General features: G+C 38.1%; 4 protein-coding genes across 5 annotated transcripts in view; 2 read left to right on the top strand and 2 right to left on the bottom strand.

The window, feature by feature from the left end:
- The window catches only part of LOC105395948, a 26,412-nt gene extending 9,117 nt beyond the window's left edge, over positions 1–17,295 (bottom strand). Inside the window, exons 1-2 of one of the 2 annotated variants that reach the window (XM_048627958.1) lie at positions 17,166–17,295; positions 1,229–1,491 (exon numbers count right to left, since the gene is read on the bottom strand). In XM_048627958.1, the coding sequence (XP_048483915.1) occupies positions 1,229–1,484 (256 nt within the window). In that variant the 5' untranslated portion in view covers positions 1,485–1,491; positions 17,166–17,295. Of the gene's footprint in view, positions 1–1,228; positions 1,492–6,575; positions 7,006–17,165 lie in introns of those variants that run through there. The other variant, XM_011567931.3, reaches the window with a different exon arrangement.
- LOC125490021 lies at positions 1,487–3,705 on the top strand. Its single transcript, XM_048627957.1, has one exon. It carries the CDS (start codon positions 1,697–1,699, stop codon positions 3,626–3,628), a length of 1,932 nt encoding a protein of 643 aa, XP_048483914.1. The 5' UTR covers positions 1,487–1,696; the 3' UTR covers positions 3,629–3,705.
- Positions 12,080–12,463, bottom strand: LOC125490000. Its single transcript, XM_048627910.1, has one exon. It carries the CDS (start codon positions 12,461–12,463, stop codon positions 12,080–12,082), a length of 384 nt encoding a protein of 127 aa, XP_048483867.1.
- On the top strand, positions 15,734–22,185 carry LOC105387528 (RING finger protein nhl-1). Its single transcript, XM_011558264.3, has 9 exons — positions 15,734–15,999; positions 16,419–16,543; positions 16,771–17,057; positions 18,184–18,303; positions 18,764–18,979; positions 19,343–19,560; positions 20,237–20,463; positions 20,940–21,106; positions 21,550–22,185. Exons 1-9 carry the CDS (start codon positions 15,779–15,781, stop codon positions 22,030–22,032), a joined length of 2,064 nt encoding a protein of 687 aa, XP_011556566.3. The 5' UTR covers positions 15,734–15,778; the 3' UTR covers positions 22,033–22,185.
- The last annotated feature ends 27 nt before the right edge of the window (positions 22,186–22,212 follow it).

The following is a 22,212-nucleotide window of genomic DNA, read 5'->3' as shown; positions in this document are numbered from 1 at the left end:
CTGCCACACGGCACGAGTCAGTCGGCAGTTTCTGAGAGAGAAGGAATTGCGCACGATGGACTGGCCTGCGCTCAGTCCTGACCTGAATCCCATCGAACACTTATGGGACGAGCTCAAAAGAAGAGTTCGGGCCAGGAATCCAGTCCCTGCAAGCGTGGACGAGCTGAAGACAGCTTTATTAGAGGAGTGGGACGGCATTCCTCAGGAAACTGTCAAAAAGTTGATAAGGTCTATGAGAAACAGGCTGCAGGCTGTAATTAGGGCAAGAGGGGGCAATACAAAGTATTGATTTAAATAAATAAATTTTTATCTTAACATTTTTTGTTTAATTTGTATAATACGATACCCATACCCTTTTTTCCTAAATTCCCGTTTTTCCTACAATTGCGTTCAGACATCATTTATTTCAAAAATGATGAATGGATTTCAATAATAATGATATCAAATTAAAGCTGACATCTTAAGCTTTTAAATGACATATCATTTTTATTATTTCTATTCATAATTTTACTTGTATTAATGTATGTTTGCGCCGTCAAGGCTTGAGTCGATTTGGTTGCTCGCGAGTGTACTTCTCTACAAAATATGAAAAAGTACTGACTCTTAAAATCGATTTTATACTGAAGTGTACCTGGAATAAATAACACAGGAAACCTTTGTAAACAAAGTATGTGCATTGCAATACATTTTTACTCACTTATTGGTAGGATGGTACTTATCCGGGAATTGATCGTATCGCTTTTACTAATATTTTATAGGTAGGTACATAACTTTATAATTTTAGTATAAATGTTATCTTTATTTTAAATGATCGATTGGGAACTATATAACCACCGAGTCTCGCAGCCTTTTCCTTGACGTTGACAACCAAGTGGTAGAAGCTTTGTTTAAATAATATGTACCCAGAGGTGTCGGTTCGATTCCACGGGCACATATATTTATGTTTCTACTTATATTGTATTATAGTGAGGAGTTAGAAAACTGATAATTAATGTTGCAAAAGGGAAGTTATGCTATCGTAACTATGAGTATATCTAAAAATATATGTTGTGATTTGTGATGGGCACAACACACACGGGCACTAAAATCTGCTCCTGCGCAAGTTTACGTTACTTATAAACAGCTATTGAACCATCTGCATTGAGTATAAGTATACTCTTATTTTTGATATCTTACATTATAGCTTATATCCTATTTTATAATATAATAATGAATAAAAAACACTTACTTGTAAAAGGGAAACTAACAGTGACGTTAGACAAGAACCCCGGCGGTGGATGCCTCACGAAGGGCATAGACAGAGATGGAGATATTACCATCGAAGTCCCAGGAGGAAGAGCCAGCCTTCCATCGTTAGTTACCCAAAGAATCCTCTTCTGTCTCGAGTGAGGTATGTTTTCTTTGGCGATCTGGTCTTCTGGAGAAGCCATCGGAAGCAAAGCTGCCAGGGCTATGCTGAGCAGGATTCGAGGTATTGTGTCCATTTCCAATCTGAAATGCAATGGAAATACGACTGTAGTGCAGGGAAATAAACAACAACATACACACCTATATAAAATTTACTCTGTGCTTAGTGTCAGTCCACAAAGTTACAACATTTGACGTAGCGTTTTTATAAATAAACATTGATAAACATCTGAGATAAACTAGTAAAATATATTTTTTTATTAGTAAAATATCTGAATTCTTACGATAAATGGAACAAGTAAAACGTTGTGCACACATCAAAATAAGGGACACCAATGACTATACATTTAACGCTGAAGAATATATAAAATACCTAGAAAGGAAATACAGTATAGATGTACGAAGTATCCCTTCTTGGAAAGAATTAATAAAACGTTTACACGTTGCTAAAACTGATTACAACCGTATTATTCAAAGCTCAAAGGCACGCAAGTTATACATAATAAATAAACTTCATATTGAGTTTTACAGACCATCACCTTTTGAATTAACAGAAAAGCTTGTAAGAACTGCTAAAAAATGGGATGAACTAAAGCAGATTACAAACAAACATAATAAAAAACTGAAAGATACACAGATTGATGAAGATGAGAAAGTCTTCGAACAGAAAGAATCAAAAGATACTGTCGCTCACTCCAACACCGAATCTAGGAAATCTTCTGTCGATTTGGATGAAAAAACTGATTCCATAAAGTTAGAATCACACACCAGCCGTAGTATAGAAGATCATCTTCCAATTCGAATATCACCAAATATACACAGATGTGTATCGCCTATAAAAACCGAAGACAAATTAGAAGTGAAAAATCAAACACCAAGAAAAAAAACTGTCTTGAAACATGAATGGAAGACATTAACACCAACGAATCTAGTAGAATGTATACCTAAAGACATTGTAATTTCCAATCACATAGGAAGCCAAAGTGTAAGTTTTTCTATAAGCAACTTCAGCAATGCTTATGTTTTTGTACAATATAAGTGCCTTACATATGGCTCTTTCTTCAAACTCGCGAAAGTGAGTCCAGTTGCTCGAGTAAAGATAATACCAGGTTTATCGTCAGAGTTTACTTTAGAGTGTAAACTTCTGAAAGAAATTAACGATTTTGATGATTATTACACTAATATATACTTTAAAGTCAGTCTTAATCCGGTAGCTAACAGACCGAAACAAGCTCTCCTTATACCAATTAAAATGCAAAAGATTACTAGGTCGGTAAATGTGTCGGAAATAGTACAATTGCCTCCTGCTTACCCCTGGCATTTGACTTCTAAGCATGGCTATCCCACAGCGTATTTAAACTTAAGTGTGAACGATGACTTTGGTTACTACATTCGAGTGATAAAACGTAAAGAGTCAAAATCTGAACTTAAACCTCATATTACAGAGCTATCTTATGAGTTGGACACCTATAGTGAGATTGACAGACTATGCGATATTGAGAATGGAAATGAGCCTAAAAGTATACATTTAAAAAAAGATTACCTACCTGACATTACAAAAACAGATTTTATGGCTTCAATTTTAAATAGCATTGTTGAAATAGCCTTAAATCCCTTATGGTTTAAACGAAATTACATGTATTTATCTCCGAATTCTACTTCTAGAATACCAGTTTGTTTGACTAAAGCTGAACATATCGGGTTTCATCAAGCTTGTTACAATATTGAGTTTTATGATGCAATAACTGAGCAATTAATATTTACAAAAATGACTAGAGTTTTCGCTGAAGTATTAGAAAATCCAATCGTAATTAGTCCTACGCATATTCTTGATATGAGATATTCACCAGTTCATCATGGTTTTTGCATTGATTACATCTCAATAAGAAATAATCATAAAGCTTTGATGTGTACCGTTAAAATTATGTTGACTTCTAAGATGAAAAAACTTATTAAGATTACTCCTTTGGAGATATCACTTACCCCAAATAGTTGCTACAAATTTAAAGTTATGTTTTGTGGCCGAGAGCGAGACGTGTCGTCTAATGATAAATCAGAATCATTAGTTCATTTCACCTTTAAAATCACCTTGAATGGAATGAAAACTGTTTATGAAAATGTGCCTCCTATATTTTATGAAATCATATGCCCCTGTTATAATGAGTTTCTTAAAGTTTACAAGAACGGTAAATCACTAGAACCAATAGATGCAGAAACTTAGTTAAGTACCTACTTATTTATAATTTCGAAAGCTGTAACATTTCTGTTGATAAAAATAAAGTCACCTTCCAAAATGTATTTGTGAATTATTAATCAGTAGGTACATGTCTTTACCTTCCTAGACTCGATATGGTAAAGCTTAGTATTTAATTCGATGCACTAACGTATCCTTATGGGAGTGGATGCGGTGCCCCACTGACCTGCCTCCGAGACTCCCAGGCCGAGCCAGTATGATTGTGGCGCTTAGTCTGGCATGACAATCGATTATAAATCATAGGGCAATTTGAGGTCTTAAGACCTGCGGTCTAGGCTGGACTTTATATCTCAAATAGCCGATTATAATACTAAAAAGGTGGTTAATTAGAGCAGTTTGTTCCACTGCAATTTGTCAGCAATTACTAGTGTTTATAAGTAAAATATGTAATTAACTAGATGGTAAAAATGGTAAAGAAATTTGAACTCTTTCCTCCCTTATGATCGGTAGTGTTTGCCAAGCCCCAGGGCATTCCCAACCACCGTTACGAGATGGTATTGTCTGAGCGGCTTTGGTCACGAATGTGATGTAGTCTTTAACCCAACTGTGGAATAATTCACCTACAAACCCAGTAGCTGGACTTGCACAACGTGCATTATATCTGTGCTAGTACAAGATACTGAGACGGCGAAATAATTTGTCCTAAACTTATTGAGTGTATTTAAATTGTTTAATTTTTTTTCTTTATAAATCTCAATAGTTATAGATTTTTTTTTTAAATGTAACCGTCTCTTTGAATTGGTCGTTGGATTTTCTAATCGATCGCCTCATTCGAATACAGTTAACATCGTAATCGAACATCGTAATGTAATTGAAATGCAAGTGACACTTTCTCGAATCGAACTCTTGGCACTTGTGTAGGCATCGATGAAGAATTGTCTCTCAGGAACTGTGGGGCTTTGGATCCTTCATGTATTTATTCAGGTGGCATACCGCTTTCACAGCATTGTGCTAATTTGTTGAAAGAGATACTTTGAATTAACACGGAATTAATATTCATGAAAGATGAGCTTCACTTTTCATTTCAGCTTCGCCTGAAGTGTCATGTTTTCTTGTGAGGTACTGAAAGTCTGACATAATAGTATTAGCATTGTATTCAAAATAACTAGTATCTTGTGAATATGTAATGCTAAATAGGTAACTGTTTAAGAGAGGGCGTTTTCTCGGCTAACCCAGAGCGTAGGTCGCAGAGGTTATATGGCTTAGGCCAAATGCCTGAGATACGGAGGAGCGGATGCTTAGAATATTTTTATTATTAACAGTCTGTTTTGGTACCTTTTCTTAAACTCTAGATATTACCTATAATGAACATTTTACTTTATAATTTTGTATTTTATTTTTTATTTGTTGAATTATAAGTAATAATGAACACATAAAAAACAAGCTTAAAGATATACTAACATATTAATATAATACCATACTGTATGGTTGGCGACTTTGATAAACTGTATTGGAGGTGATGAATTTATTAGAATTATTCATTATCAGCTTCTTATTAATCATCTGCTGGACACAATTTGGCCTCTCCCTGGGAATAACAGATTTGCTTTAATTTTGGAAGCCACAAAAGCTTCGAAAGATTCAAATATAAGTATTTTATTTTATTTCAATTAGTGATGGTATTTTGAGTCGTAGGGTCAGTAGGTACATAACTTGTCAACACGAAGGTTCGAACGATAAAGGGAAGTACCTCGTGTCGGCAGTTTGAAGTTATTACCTTCATTAGCCGAGATAACATACTGGCTAGACACTCTGCTGTTTGTGGGTTCACATTTTTACTATTTATCACCTATTGTTTTGTCATCCAGATAAAACACTCAAGGCAGTCCCTTATGTGCAATCATTATACTATGGTTCCATCCTATGTATGTTCTTGGGTAAGATACAGACCCCGTGGTAGTTCCAGTTTGGCATCGTATATGAGACATGGTTATTATGTAACTCCTGATCTCCTGAATGTCTTTGAAATGTAGATCTATTTTATGGCTATTTGGCGTATTGCGCAAAATTTGTGGATATCTAGTTTCCTAAATCGCGATGTACCTACATTGTACATCTTAGAAAAGAATATCACATTGTAAAGTAAAATCTCTGCCGGTCTCGTGTCTTGTAAAAACCATTCTACATGGTAATGATTATCACTTCCAAGGAATAAGATTAAAGTATTCCAGCTGCCAATTTGCCGACGGATTATCCATTAACCTCAGTACCAGCACTAGTACCAGTTCTGACTAAGACTGTGGCTGACCTAAAGAGAATCTAGAATCGCACGTCATATAAAGTGTGCAGACCTGTGCAAAGTGTTGCAAGTTTTCCAACAAGTCAAGGAATTATCACCTTTGTTGACATGAAGACTGGTCGTTTATCAATTTTCATCTTGAGCATGGTTAGTAAAACGGTTGTCATTGCGGTTCGAGGTTCGAATCTCAGCATTTTATCTCTGCTAAATGTGTTATTGTTTTAAGTTTCGCACCGCTATGCTTAAAGCTCGTCTTGTTTGTTGATGTGGCTATCAATGAAATTATTTTGTTATTATTATTACCACTAATGTTTGGTTCTACTGTTTCCCTTAGGGCTTAGATGGTTTTAATGTTTTACTTCTTTCATATTTGGAAATGGAAACGTCAGTAGCGCATCGCATTATAATTAGAAACTAAGGTCCGCTAATTTATAGTCAAAATAATATGTTACCTTTAAAAAGAAACATAGTTTCTCGAGTTTCTCTAATATGCAGTTGATTTGAGAATTTAAATAGGTATCTTTGTTGAAGAAACTAAAAATATTTGGTAAAATATGTGTACTATGTCCCAGCCTTTTTAAAAATATAGATTGTAGTCGTTAGATAGTTCCTAGTGCATTTAATAATACCCCATTCAGAAATAAATAATATACGACACTATAAACAAAAACTTACCTTGATATCATCACAGCTTCAAATTATCTTCGTTTGAATCTCAAACCACATAAAGGGTCTTTCTCACGACCGGAAAAAAGTACTGACACATAAATCACAAGAAGGGAACAACACTGGTCCTTGACAAGCGATCATCACAACAAGTGACGCCCGATTGGTGGTGCACTGCGCCGCGGCTAACGTTATTGTCTCATTGCCAAAATTTCGCCGATCCCAGGGTGCGCGCGCGCATAGCAATTACCATAAACTGTGTCCAAAATCGATAAATCTTGATCGATCAGCTGACCCCATCGACGCGTCCTGCTGAAGCGGCGGTGGTTCCCGCACAACGCATCGGCTTAGTATTCCGGCACCACCGAAACTCTCTTCGCCGCTAATCGGAATGCGGCGCGCGTCACCGGCGTGCTTTGCGAAACAATCGAAGGCTCGACACGGTGTCCATCATTTTAATTCTTGAGTGTCTATTTCTGTAGCTGCACAGTGGTCTAGCTGTAGTAGAGGAGGTGACGGGCAGCACTGCGGGGGTACTAGCACGGAATGACGCCGCGCCGGGTATAACCGCCCGCTCGGTCTCGCCAGTTGGCCAGTGGGTTAGCGGTGCTCCTTTTCCTGTTTTACGTCTTTTATAACACACATACCTGCACAGTGCTTAAGGGAAGACCACGGGAACTCGTTTCGCTGATAGGACGAGGACGCAGCTAGGTCGAGAGAGGTTATCTCGTCGCGAAATGTTGTAAATAATGGTCACTTGCGGAGTAAGTGCCAAACTGCTTGTGAGGCGTACGGTGGGTATTTTTTGTAGTTTGTATTTTTTATTACAATCTGTTAAGCTTATTTTTGTAGTTCCCAAAAGTATATTTTAATTTCTTTGTTAATTATACTTAATAATAAAATGCATTGCAGCAAGTACAATATTAATTACTTAATCTCGTTTAATGTTAAAGAATGGATATAAAATCAGCCTACAAGATAATTGAGTTACATTACTGCAGTAGATACCTACCTCTACTTTATTGAGCTATCTCATAAAAGCTCTAGACCACCATTATCGATTGATCGATCACTCGAAGCCATCAGGGAGTTAGCAAGCCGTGGTTCACCGTTTACATCTCACATAGATTTTGCTATAGTAAATAAACTGTATTACGACTCTGCCGTTAAATGCACGAAATTAGTTTTGCACCTGCAATTACCTACAAAACATTAATTAAGTGCCAAGAACAAGAATATACATACCTAAGTAGGTATAAGAAAATGTTTGGTAATGCGTAAGAATAAGAACTAGGTAACATTGAATATGAAACAGGATATGTCCATCAAAATTCGCCATTCATAACCGATGCTTGACTAGCCAATCTACCATCAACATGCAATATCATGACCATAAACATAATAATATGCGCTCAAATAACAACAACAAAATAAGAACAAATACTTACACCAATCCTCAGATTAACAATATAGGAACAATACATGGAAAAATAAACGTCTCGACAAATAACACCCCACTTCCGCACTGGGATCTTATTTTGAATTAGTTCGGTTAGAAGATTTCTGACTTTATTCATTGGTACTTACAATGGTTGTCATTTGGTTGAACTTAAAACGGTTTCACAGTTAACAAATTTTGTATTTGTCACACCATCTTGTCCGTGTATTGTTAATCTTAGCGCCAATCAAAGAAACTCCCATACAAACGTCTCGGAACACAGAAGTCGTGATGAGATGACGCCATCTTGCATAATACAGAGGAACTAGGCTGGAACCTGCGTGACACCGTGGCTTTTGTACATATTATGTGTACCTACTGAGGGCATAGGATTAGGAGTCAGGTAATAATAAACAAACTTTTCTGATGAAACAGTGATATGAATCTAACGTGAGATATTGGATAAAACATATTTTGTTTTTAGTTTATTAGCCTTTAGGCTACTGTTGATAGTGTATTGATAACAATGGTGATTGAAAACATAAAACTGCAGTCAAACATAAATTAAGATGATTAAGTGAAAACTCAACAAATCATAATGACATGAATTTATTATAATGAATGTAGATTAGTTAGTCATACGGCAGTGCCGGAGAAACATTCATAACAGGTTCTCCTCAACTTTGCACAGAAATTAGAAAATAAACTTCACTCCAGTATCGAGTCCACACGCATAAACGATGCATTTTACTGGAACCTTGTCATTGTAACTAAATACTTTCGATGACCCACAATTTTCAGGAAGAATCGTGAGGCTGAATATTTGCATGCACTTAGACAGGGGTGGCTCAATTTCCTTGAGTGCTCTTTGAAATCTGCATGAAAACCAAAGAGTATTTTAATAACAAGAGACAGTTTAACACTTTCTAGGTCTCACATAGGTACCTATTGTTCCTGAATAATGAATGGGGATAAATTATACTTAGGTAAACTTGTTAGAGCCTAACAATTTCAAACTGAGAACTTTTGTTTATTCAATTCAGTATAATGAGGGTTTGTGGCATGGCTGGAAAAATGCAACATAATTTCCATTGTTAGTAAGTACTTAAGTTTTTTTTTTCAGTTTTTTTCCAGGTAGTTTAATATAAGCTAAATAGCTTACTCTAGTTCGAAAATAGGTCCTTTATATTCGTACCAGGTTTTGTTTGTATTGTTAGTCAAATCTAAGAGATCTAGGTGGATTGCAAATTTTATCAGATTGCATATTTACCGGAATATGTTTACCGTCCATCCAAACAATGCTAATTTACATACTTTTAAAATATTATTCTTATTAATTATATATATATATATATATAAGTACCATAGTTATAAGTTTTATTTTTGTCTTTACGACGATAAAACTAGGTAGGGTAAAACTGCCAGTTATAGGCCAACTAAGCGGATTGGCCACTTCAAAGCTGAATTAATAATAATAATAATAATAATAATGTTTATTGTTTTTCCAATAGCCATATTACAAACATTTTCACAAAACTTAGAATAACTTATAACTAACATGCAGAGCTGGATATAAACTAAAGTTATAAAATGAAACAATGTAAGGTTGTTGCAACGATAATATACAATAGATTGGCTAATCAAAGTATACAAGTAAAGTGCTAGCGCCTAAAATAGGATAAATCCTGAGCTATAGACACTAGCGAACGCCCCTGGTGATTGTAGCCCAGTCAGTGTTAACGTTCGTGTACCTAATACTTAAATCATTTGTAGACAATAAGAGACAAAAAAAAAAAAAAACCACTCGTAGGATATTAAATTTTGAATACAAGACTTATAATATGCATATTTTTTAATCAACATTAAATATTCATAGAATATATGAAAGAGAAAATATACTGTGCGTGGGGCAAACGTGCAGAGGTTGCTAGAGCACTATACAGCGGGGTGTAAAAAGCTTTCAGTGTCAGCAAAGTTAAGCTGTTGTAGCCATTTACTTATGGTCAGTTTAGCTATGAATTTAGGGAGATGATAAATGTTTAATAATTTATGTACTCTGTTATATAGAGAAGCGCCAAGATAGCAAAAAAAGTTGCGAGATAGAGTAAGTTTAAAGTTTTTAGTGGGTACAATTATGTGGTTTCTTTTTTGTGCAATCATATCATTATAGGGTGTCATAGAGTGTTGGCGAAGAGTTGAATACAAGATAAAAAGCTGACGTACAGTTAAAACTTGGCAATATTGATACAGGGCATAAGTAGGGAAGCGATACGGTTTAAAAGTGGCTACTTTGAGAATAGAGCGTTGGGCCCTTTCTAAAATTAATAAATGTGTGATATAGCTTCCGCCCCATATTGTAATCCCGTACATTAAAATGGATTGGCAGAGAGCATAATAAACTGATTTCAAGATAGGTGGATCAGAGATGTGACGAAGCTTTTTAAAGATATAAATTAATTTACGAACTCGGGAAGCAAGAGCGTTTATATGTGGAAGAAAGCTAAGGTTACGGTCGATAATTATACCTAAGTATCTCATCTGGTCGCAAGTTTTTATTTTAGGACAATCACATACATCGACTTCGCAGCCTTGACTGTGTGCGACTATTGAATATCTGCTCATTGGTGGAAGAGAGCAGCTCCGAGGAGAAAACAGCATGTATGTAGTCTTATCTGCATTGAGAGTCAGCTTATTCGTTATCAGCCAATTAAGGATGACGCCGAGGCCCTGCTGCGCATACGAATGAACTTGGTCCCAGTCGTCCCCAGTAAATGTAATTGCAGTGTCATCAGCAAAAGTGGTTATTTTACCATTAGTTATATGAAGGTTACACATTTTGTTAATGAAAATCAAGAAGAGGGTAGGGCCAAGAATACTCCCCTGAGGCACACCGTATTCAATGGGCGAGTCCGAGCTAATGTGACCATCAATAATAACGGATTGAGTACGGCCCGAAAGGTAGCTACGGAAAAAGGATAGTTGGGTACCTCTCACGCCAATTTCTTCCAGCCTGTTGAGAAGGATGGGGGTGGAAACCGTGTCAAAGGCCTTAGCAAGATCTAGGAAGATAGTTAAGCACTTCTTGCCTTTGTCCATGTTAACTATAATATGGTCTATGAGATCATGAGCTGCATCTGTTGTAGACTTCCCACACCTAAATCCATACTGAGCATTAGATAATAGATTTTTGCTTTCTAGGTAGTGGGTAAGTCGCTTGTTGATTAAACGCTCTAGAATTTTTGAGACTGCTGGTAGAATGGAAATAGGCCTATAGTTGGATTACTTCATACATATTAAACCAAAATTGACAGATGGTGTATGAATGTAATCTAGAAAAGCTACTTTTGCCTCGCAGTAAATCAATAATTTATTTAGAAAACTATAACCGATAAAAAAATATATGTTATTGCAAACCTGTGTAAAATTGCAGTTATTGGCCAAAAAAATCACTTACTGGCCATCCATAGGCTGGTTATTGGCCACAAGAAATAATTTTATAAAAAAGCTATAAACCTCAAAAAAATAGAAATTAATGTTGTCTCCTTTAATAAAAACTTTATTAAAATCAGTTGCAGAATAATATGAACCACGGCTAAACTTCAAAAACAAAAAAAAACAATCAACTTTCTAAGAATAAAATACTAGGAATATAACATTTTCAATTACATGTTTTTTGTATACATAATTATATAATTACTTAATAAACACCGTTCCTGCGTACTTTACATACAAACAATCAAGCAAATCAAGATCTACCGACGCTGTACGTGCGTATTTTACTCATCGTCATAGAATCATCATCAGCCAATAATCATCCACTGCTGGACATAGGCCTACCCCAAACATAGCACTCGGTCCTCGTCCTCGGCCTTCCTCATCCAGCCACTACCAGCTACCCGCCAGCGGGCAGGAGGGCGTCCCACGTTGCTTTTGCCTGTTCGTGGTCTCTATACGAGAGCTCGTCTAACCCAACGGTTATCGGTTCTTCGGCAGAATCGGGAGATATGACTGCCATTTTATCTAAGCACATTTTGACAGCTATATGTCGGTAACCTTAGTTCTTTGACAGATAACCCTATTTCTGATACGATCTATCAGAGCAACCCCAAGCATATAGCTCTATCCATAGCATGTGCACTTTAAATCGGTGCACCAGTCTGCACCATACGTCATCACTGTGCAGGATGCAGTGGTTTGAGGTCAGGCTTTGAGGGATGCCTACAGGTTGGGAAGCAGCATTTAGGCCACTTAGCATCCAGCTGAGTTCCGGCAGACATTCTGCCATATTGACGATGTCGTCTGCGCAGCGGAGGTGTAACATGTGTCCGTTCCAGTCCAACGTCTTAAAGACATCTTCTAATGCATCGGTATTCAGTTTCTGAGATATCACATCTCCCTGTCTCACTCCTCGTTGCCTTTGGATAGGTCTTTTCTTGTGGTCCTGTACTTGGACAGTCATAGTAGCAGCATTGTATAGACACCTCAACACCCCAATATAGCGACAGTCGATTTAGCATCTCTCCAAGGAGTCCAAAACTGCCCGGCTCGATGGAGACGAAGGCTTTCTCATAGTCTTCAAAGGCTAGACACAGAGGCTTATTATACTCTTCGGTCTTCTGTATAATCTGCCTTACTGTGTAGATCTATTGTACTAAAGTCTTTTCGAAACCCAGCTTGCTCTGGGGGCTGAAACTCGTCGAGCTTTTAGGCAAGACGGTTCGTCGATCGATATCCTTCAATAAAATATTGTTGAATTTCTGAAAACTATTTTCTATTGTCTTATGTCTTGTCTTGTCTTTTATGAATTTGAAGGGTTTATTTAAGTCATCTGAAGAATGTCTTCGTTTAGGTGGCATCCCGTTGATGATGGTTGTACTGTAACAAAATACATCGGTCGGATATTGGCCACTTCACCACTAAATACTGGAGACCTATGCCAGTAACTGAATTTAGTTGATAAAAGTGCGTGATATTTTGCCACACGATACTACAACTTATAAATATTATGAAAACAGTTAAACAGTCGATTTTCATCTAAATAGAGTACTTGCATTTTTATTTAGTTATTGGCATAGGCGGCCAGTAACAGAAAATTTGCAATATATCGATTCAATTATTGGCCACCTCCAAAAACTCACCTTCCCAAAGTTAATTGCATGAAACTATAATATATTAATAAAACCATTAACACCATATAAATATGCTAAAGAAATCACTTAAATTGCGTTCAATCACCAATAATGTCAATTTTGAAGAAATGTGTTTCGTTAAGAAATACGTTACTCTGTAGCGTACACGCGGAAGTCCGACCGCCAACTGTCAGAAAAAGGCGGCATAGTATGGCGCTTTTTTTCATAGCGGCAAAAAATTATACTATAATCAAAGTCAGTTAGATAACAAAGTTCTATTAAAAAACACAGATGGCAGGTGATGCCTCATTCCTTATTTTATGATTTTTAAGTTTATAGTGGCCAGTAACTAACGATGGCTAATAACTGGCAGTTTTACCCTATATATCGGATATAATTTTATGTTCTGGAAAATTTAAATATGTAACTAAGTCTCTAGAATTATAGCTTTAAATTTAGGTTTCAATGCCTATCTAGTAAAGGTACTTTTAACTGCTATACCAAATAAATTTATCGCTACAACATTGAACTTAAACTTAATAAAATCAAGAAGAACTTGTTTCATTAACATCTTGATGATAAAACGACTGCATTGCATACGCTTGAAGTTGCTGCATGCTTGCTGATGCGGAATTTTATATTTATAAAATTACTCATTTATAATGAAGAGCCTCTGTAACTCAAGGGATGCAAGAGGCGAAAAACTCTGTTATACCCACGTTATACCTACCTACCGTGTCATTCTTTTTCACGAATTGTCAAGAGTCGTAGAACAAAAGTTGTTAACAAAAAGCTTAGGCATACAATACCACTTTTGCAACTCCCCCTCAGCCCCCCCCTTTTGGCTTACTGTATTTGTTTGACTCGTTATGTAGTGGCTTCTTTCGTCCTCCTAACATCGATATTATAGGTAGGTAAAGTAAAATTATCTCTCACCACAACCGAGCGAGCGTATAGTAACATGGCCATTCACAGATACACTTGAGGGTAGGCTGTCAGTTAATTGCCTAGGTCTCGGCAGAAGGCTACATTGCATATCCAGCCCTACCGGATACTCCGATAGGCATTTGCGTAACACGGTCAGGTACCTTGCTCCCCTACATATTAGGTACCATCCTATCAATAAAGGTTTTCAGGCAGATGAGAATATTTTTAGATTTTATAACCATATGACATGTTCAGCTGTAACTGATTAAGTATAAAATCATTTAGTAAAATGTTTTTGAGGGTGAAACGCATTTTCGCATGACTATGATAGGTTAACTTTTCTGATAGGTTAACATTTCCCTAATAATAAACCACCTTATACACAAAAAAGTTATAGGACATTTTAGCTATTGAACAATGTGTTCCTTGACAGAGAGGGACCAGGGAGGTTCAATTACTAAAACGTGCTATAACTTTTCTATGAATAAGGGGGTAAACATATAAAACCTATTCTTACTTACAAAAGTATTGGGGCCATGAACTTATTAAACTCTACATGTAGAGGTATACAATGAATAAATCAACAATAAGAAGCAACAAGAAACTGCGAAAGAACATCCAGATTGTCAGGTCTCGCGAAGATTCACTTGTTTGTACCGTTAGCGATGTTCCCTAAAGCTAAAATATTACAAGGTTGCAACCTAGAGCCCTACTTGTCCGATGACTTTCTCGCCGGTCCTTTAATAATGTGGGGAGCCGAATTGGCAGACGATCAAATTGACCCTCTGAGGGTTTAGTGCAGGATTTTCATTATCGATCGAGTAGTGAAATCATGAAATGTTAACGCGAATACCTTTGAATACATATGGTGCAGGAGGGTTATCTGTCGTGCATTCGGCAGTTGCACAATAATACAAATAGATAGGGTCGTGGTTTGCGCAGCAGCGCTTCGAAACTTCGTATTTCCTCATATATATAGAGTGACCCCTAGAGGTAGTAGGTAGGTACATTGCGTATGTTTTTAGATAGTAAACTGCCACTGCTAAGCTATACAAAATTCGCGTTAACAATTCACTGCTCGAACGGTGTAAAAACTCGCACTCCGCACGCAGTGACCCCCAAACTGGCACGACAAGTGCGTAGGAGCATGTTTTGGTCAGGAATTGGTAAGTAATTTTTCTCTGTATTGTTGTTTTATTATCATACGCAGTAGGCTGAGGTATTAAGGACTGCGCGTGTGCATGTGCATACAGTTATACTGAGGAAAGTAATCATGTTGGTAAGTATCATGAGTGATGAGTTGATGAGCTGTTGAAAAATAATAACTACATGGAGTAATTTACGGACAGAAATGAATGAATAATCAATAAATGGTAGTAACTATCTTCTACATATAAACTGGTCTTTGCAAAATCGTCTATGACCACATAAGTCCAATGTACCTACGTAACTAAAGGTATCGGCTAATCATGATCATATCGATCTGATTCGATTAGATAACAAATAAAGATAATAGTACCTGATAAACCTAGATTTATTATAGGCATCTATTAATAATTTATGAATAAAAACGTAATATTTACCGTATCAGCCAAAATAATAAATTCGACTTTCGATACCACAGAATTATCTAATCAGAAATCATTGTTTGCAACGTAAATGGCTAATCGGAAACAAATTAGCAATAATTTCCAGTCACCTAGTGTTTGTTCAGTAAAATGGCTGAAAAGGCCTCTAAGAATAGGGGTTTGTTCATTTCTCTGAAGAGATGGGGTAGCCAGAGTAAAGTTGGGCCAGCCAGCCCTGGGCCAGCCAGCCCTGGGCCGGCCAGCCTTGGGCCAGCCAGCCTTGGGCCAGCCTCGCCCAGCCCCGGAGTTGTGAACAGAACCATGATCACAGTGACGCGGCCTAGTCAGTCCGGACCTCCATCGCCCAAAGAGTAAGTATTCTTTTTATATAATAAGGGGACATTATGGGCCGTTGGTTTTGTTTGGTTAATACATTAACTTACACAAAGCGGGTCAGATGTCAGATCTGATGAGACAATATTTGAGATATATTTTTTTTATCATGGCATAAGCTGCCGAATCATTGGCAGGTACTTAATTAAAACTGTTTATAACCAGCGATGGAATTATGCTTCCCCACAACAACCGTACATTTAACAAAATAAGTGATTCCAGAATCTCTTGAAATTTTATAGCACAACGCTTCACGTCTGTAATGATTATGCCAGCGAGGAAAAAGAAATTCCGAGGCACATCACATGACATTACCGATACTTTGAATAAGTTACAACCACACGACGACACCCAAATTATACGCACCTAATTCGTGTTATTTCTTGTTCAAAATCAGGTTTTCCGCGACTGGTATTGAGGAGCTGATACAATGCTCACTGTGTCTGGAGGACCTCCACAACCCCAAGATGTTGCCGTGTCAACACACCTTCTGTTTTGCATGTCTCACCGTTTACAGCTCGGGTAAGAACGGATTTACTAATTACGAATCTACGTATAAATTTAGCTAGGTGCTGTGATGCAATTTATTTGCACAGAGTTATACGTATTTATACTAATCCACGACATCGTTACTTAGCAGATAAACTAACCTACAGTTACTACTTAGTTAAGTATGTCTAATCTAGACAAATGCCAAAGACCTTCTTGACAAGAAGTGCCTACCTAATAACAAAAGCGATCCATTCCAGATCTTCACGTATTTGACTGCCCAACCTGCCGTACCAGGATACAGGTCACCTCGCCGTCGTTCATCGACAGCTTGCCCTCAAACCTGTACATCGACTCTTTGCTTAACCTCGTGAAGAACCGAGGCTCAGACAGCCAGCAAGGGAAGAGGAACATTGCGAAGACCGAGCCTACCTTGCCGGGTCACGGGGTGCAGAGCGTGCAGTTGTTCGCTGGCGGAGTCCCGTGCTCGCAGTGTAAGACTGTCTGCGATAGTCCTGATGTTACCAGCTGTCAGCATTGTAAACAGGTTTGTATATTTTAACCGAATAGACAAACAAACCAAGATACCTGCCGAAACTCCTGAAACATGGTATTTACTAAAAATAAAGTAAGTATGACGCAAGATTATTCTCACCAGGGGATTGCCGCGGTGACGCTAAGTTTTCCAATCGTTGTTTTCCTTGTCTGTCCCTTGACTGATATGCCGAAGTATCTGCTATGCGCGTTATCAGCGGCCTAATGATCTTCTCCCTCAGGAGATTGCTTCCAGTCATAATTTACGAAAGAATTGCCCTCTTATCTTTGCACTCCCTTTTATTATACCAAAGCACTTTACGAAGGGTTGTGAATGTTGTGTTCATTAGTCTGAGAATTCAAAAACGTACTTTTAATTGTTTACGCAGTTGTCGGAGTGCCTAACTATTTGTAGGCTGTTACGAATCACGTTTTCAAATTCTTCCTCAAGTTATAGGTACATATACCCATCCAGGTAGGGTATAAGCTTTAATGGTCCGCGCGCTGTCCTATTGAGTTGCTTCCACCAAAACCTATTTTTAGGGTTCCGTAGCGAAAATGGCAAAAACGGAACCCTTATAGTTTCGTCATGTCCGTCTGTCCGTCTGTCCGTCTGTCCGTCTGTCACAGCCGATTTACTCGGAAACTATAAGTACTACAGTGATGAAATTTGATGGGAATATGTGTTGTATGAACCGCTACAAAAATATGACACTAAATAGTAAAAAAAAGAATTGGGGGTGGGGCCCCCCATACATGTAACTGAGGGATGAAATTTTTTTTTTCGATGTACATACCCGTGTGGGGTATCAATGGAAGGGCTTTTAAAATGATATAAAGTTTTCTAAAAAACATTTTTCTTAAAGTGAACGGTTTTTGAGATATCAGCTCTCAAAGTCGTAAAAAGTATGTCCCCCCCCCTCTATTTTTATAACTACGGGGTATAAAATTCTAAAAAAAATAGAGGTGATGCATGCTAATTAACTCTTTCAACGATTTTTGGTTTGATCAAAGTATCTCTTATAGTTTTTGAGATAGGTTGATTTAACTGTAATTTTGCTGCTACGGAACCCTTTGTGCGCGAGCCCGACTCGCACTTGGCCGGTTTTTTTAAAGAAATTATACCGTTTGATTACAAGAAATTCTGCCGTTTATGCTGGGGCCAGCACATGGAAGACATCCAGACGCAAGTGGCGTCCATATTGAAGCAACTAGACACCGCCGCTGGCCGCATCGACCACAAGATTGAAGATTACAAGGTAATTGTTCAGCGAGGAACTAATTGCGGAGTGGCCGCTTTACTGCGGTTTGTGCAGTTCAGGTTCAACTTAACGGAGTATTTAGGGTTTGAGGGATACTTTACTGGCACCCATTTAGGGCATCTCGAGGGCTCTAATAATGGCTTGAAGTTTGAGTTCTTCTTCAGATAGACTAGGGTTTGCCAGCGTGCTGAAAATATTGGCCAGTCAGATAAGCGTGTTGATATTTAAAACTCTAAAGATATGAGGATGATGATAATAATGTACTTAATTTGGTTAATTACCTGCAAATAGAAAATAACTTAATACCTACTTCGATGCACTTAAATTCGAGGTTGTGATTGGACGGATGGGACGTGCTAATGTACGAGCTTATCTAGCTTGATAAAGATGCCATGAAACCCTTGAATTATATTGCATTAACAACGTTTTTTTACACAAACACCTTTCCCACTCCCAGGACCGCTGCGAGCATCTAACAGAGCAAATAAACTTGGCTGCCGACGAGAAAATCAACGAGATACTCGAGTCCAAAGACAAACTGCTAAAAGAGGCGGCAACCCTGACCAAGACTGGGGACATCAACGCACTAGCTCTGAAGATCTCGCTGAATGAAGCTAGGGTTGTCGCTAAGAAGGCTATGAACAGTGATGTCGGTGTCAAGGATGCTGATAAAGTGAGTTGTGCTAGCTTATTATTACGTAGGTTTATGTGGAGAGTTTTATCACTGATCGTCCTGAAGGCATGTCGATGTTCCAACGTAGGCCTAGCTGGTAATAGGGCTGAAAAAATATGTAGTCTAGGTAGGTATATTTAAAAAATCACAACATGTTTATCAACAAAATTAAATTGATAATCACTGAAACTGATATATTTTTATCGTTTAGATTGCTAGTTTCCATTAATTAATAATGCTTACCGTGATTTTAATAATAAAGCCGCCTCCGTATATAGGTACCAACACTACCAACTTACCAAGACTTTTTACATAGGTACTAAATACTGATCCTCGATGTTTGATAATTCTATTTCCTTTCAGGTATTCACGTTTATTAATCTTCATCAAAATACTTTACAACTTCTTTCGGACATTTCAAAATGGGACTCAGAGCGATTTATTATCTTCAATAAGGAGAATTTTAGTATCGAAGTAGACGCAGCTACACCTTTGTATGCCGAGTCGGATGAACCTTTACCTGCTGACAATAAGACCAAAAATCCTTTGGAGAATGAAAACAGTTTGATGGTGCATTATAGGTAATGTAATTATCAGTTTAGTGTAGCTTTATTATTATTAGAAACACTCGCAGCTATAGAAACACATCATAGTTTCATTTACTGCGACTAGTTAATTCGCCAATAACAGTACCGTTTTCTGATAGATTTAATTAGTTTTTGAGTAATTAGTAGTAGTATTACAGTAGCTTCTTGGAAGTTATAGGCAGTTTGATAAGGGCTTAAACCATTGAGAACCAATGAACACCTGGAAATAACTAACCAACCTTAAGCATCTACCAAACGTATGAAGCGTTAGGTTGCCTCGTAGGTATCTAGATTTTTTATACAGTTTGTTGACAGTCACTTATTTACCCTTATACTCTGATCTTCACCATTCGTCATCATCATCATCATCAGCCTTCCATCGCCCACTGCTGAGTTCTTGGCATTCTTTTGTATTCAATAAGGAAACCCAAATTTTTCCGTCCTCAGCCGCTCTTAACTAATTTCCTGCAAACTTGTTCTGACTCTGACCATCTGGCAGGTGTTATATACACTCTACACTACACCCATATCCATCTCCTTATCTTTTTGAACTTACCTAGTAGGTACTACCTACATACCCAGCTATGTTAAATGTACTTACGTACATAATATTTTAAAACTTTTTCATCCGTGTGTGCTGTTTTTCGGAGTCAGATATTCTAATCTCCAGATCACGAAACTTCATTCCCCACTTCACGTGGCGCAAGACCTCCCGTCCTGGCGGCGTCGGGGTGGACCCTTGGAACAACTACCTCTACATCTGTGGCATGGACACCCACAGTGTACTGGTGATAGAATGCTCTCACGCTAAGATTGTGGCCAGGCTGAGTAGTGAGGAGATGCTGTGTCCCGTGCATGTCGCGTTTATGAAGAGCTTGGGAGAGGTTTATGTAACTGGTGAGTTTTGTCACATGAATTATAATAATAATATTTTATTATGTGGGGAAATCTCACGCACGTCCCCAAATTAGATAGAGCCTGTAATTAGGTTAGCTTTGAACCTTGAATTCATTCAAATTCCAGCTGTCTCTGCACTTACCTCATTACCTACTCTGTGCTTACCTCTAATGATAAGAGAGCAGTCAGCCAGCATCAATTCTGATAGAGTCGATAGACGAATAGCGACCGTGCGAGCACGCGTCAATGGCGTCGCGGAGTTTTGACGCATTCCTCCCGCGCCTCACCCCTTACCCAGATCTAAAACTTCACGATTCTTGGGGGTATTCTGTATGACAAAAACGAAGTTTAGGAGCGCTGCTGCGCGAGCCACGACTCTACGTTGTATTAACGCGACAGCTCCTTATCGTTAGTTTTTCGTCAGTATAGAGTGACCCTCCAGTCTATCTCTCTCTAATCACCACCACTTTTTCCAGACAAATGGAAGCACTGCATCCACGTGTTCTCCAAGGAAGGGTCGTACATACGCACAGTGGGGTCGAAGGGCAGTCGCGCCGGCATGTTCCGCTCTCCGGAGGGCATCGCCACTGATGAGCGCAGCGGATTACTCTATGTATCAACCACTGGGAATGATAGGGTGCAGGTGAGGATTTATTCGTTAAATTTTGCACTTTATCCTAACTAATATTATAAACGCGAAAGTAACTGTGTCTGTCTATCTGTCTGTTACTCTTTCACGCCAAAACTACTGAACGGATTTAAATGAAATTTGGTATACACATGGTCTAGTCTAGAGTGTCTAGACTACTCTAGACCCTGAGAAAGAACATAGGCTTTTTATCCCGGAATTTCCACGGGAATACTTTTTAAGGCTAAGCGAAGCTAGCGGAACAGCTAGTTACTTATAAGCTGCATTACAGAGCTACACAGGACTCTGTTGTTAGCAGAGTGAGACATGCATCTATCAAGGAGCGACACAAGTTCATAAAACTTTGCCCTAGGCCTTTTTAATTAATCTAACAGAAACCATAGACCATGCGATCCCTATTAACAACGTTCCTACTTAACTATGTGTTTGTCCCCTAGGTAATGCAGCCAGACGGCAAAGTGGTGGACCTTTTGGGTGTAGTCACCAAGAACCAAGTGACGACCTCATATAGGCTGGCTGGCTGGCAAGCGAAGGAGGTCACCTGCACGGAACTAAACGCCCCGACCGACGTGGCCCTCACTCACGACCGAGTCATCATCCTCGACAGCGGCAACCGAAGAGTCAAAGTCTACAATAAGAAAGACAAACAGAAGATTCTAGAATTCGGCTCCTTAGGCCAGCGGAAAGGGCAGTTTAGACAACCGGAGGTTTTAACTGTCGATGCTCTCGGTTTCATATTTGTTGGGGATTCAGGGAATAGCAGGGTCCAGGTTTTTAAACCTAACGGACAGTTGGTGAGAGTGTTCGGTGGGTATGGCGCAGAGCCGGGCAAGTTCGGGTGGATATCCGGGATACACGTCACACCACAGTTGGACGTCATTATTAGTGATACCAAGAACCATAGTGTTAATTTCATATAGCATTAAGTTGAGTTTTACTTCTTGTAAAGGTGTTCTAATGTTCATTGTTAATGCTGCGAGTGATAATGTCACAGAAAAGCTTTTGATATGTGTATAACAATTATTTATTTCTATGATATTAGAACATTTTAAAAATAAATTATTCCAACTTAATATTTAGTGTTTTCATTAGCCTGAATG

Source organism: Plutella xylostella, chromosome 19, assembly GCF_932276165.1.
Source record: "Plutella xylostella chromosome 19, ilPluXylo3.1, whole genome shotgun sequence".
In the NCBI taxonomy this organism is placed as follows: domain Eukaryota; kingdom Metazoa; phylum Arthropoda; class Insecta; order Lepidoptera; family Plutellidae; genus Plutella; species Plutella xylostella.
Note: the sequence above shows the minus strand (reverse complement) of the source record. Positions and strands in the feature narration are given on the sequence as shown.

Coding starts and splice junctions, on each gene's coding strand:
- LOC125490021 (XM_048627957.1), top strand. CDS start 1,697: ATGGAACAAGTAAAACGTTGTGCACACATCAAAATAAGGGACACCAAT.
- LOC125490000 (XM_048627910.1), bottom strand. CDS start 12,463: ATGACTGTCCAAGTACAGGACCACAAGAAAAGACCTATCCAAAGGCAA.
- LOC105387528 (XM_011558264.3), top strand. CDS start 15,779: ATGGCTGAAAAGGCCTCTAAGAATAGGGGTTTGTTCATTTCTCTGAAG. Junction 16,000..16,418: donor GGACCTCCATCGCCCAAAGA/GTAAGTATTCTT, acceptor GTTCAAAATCAG/GTTTTCCGCGACTGGTATTG. Junction 17,058..18,183: donor GCTGTCAGCATTGTAAACAG/GTTTGTATATTT, acceptor TTTGATTACAAG/AAATTCTGCCGTTTATGCTG.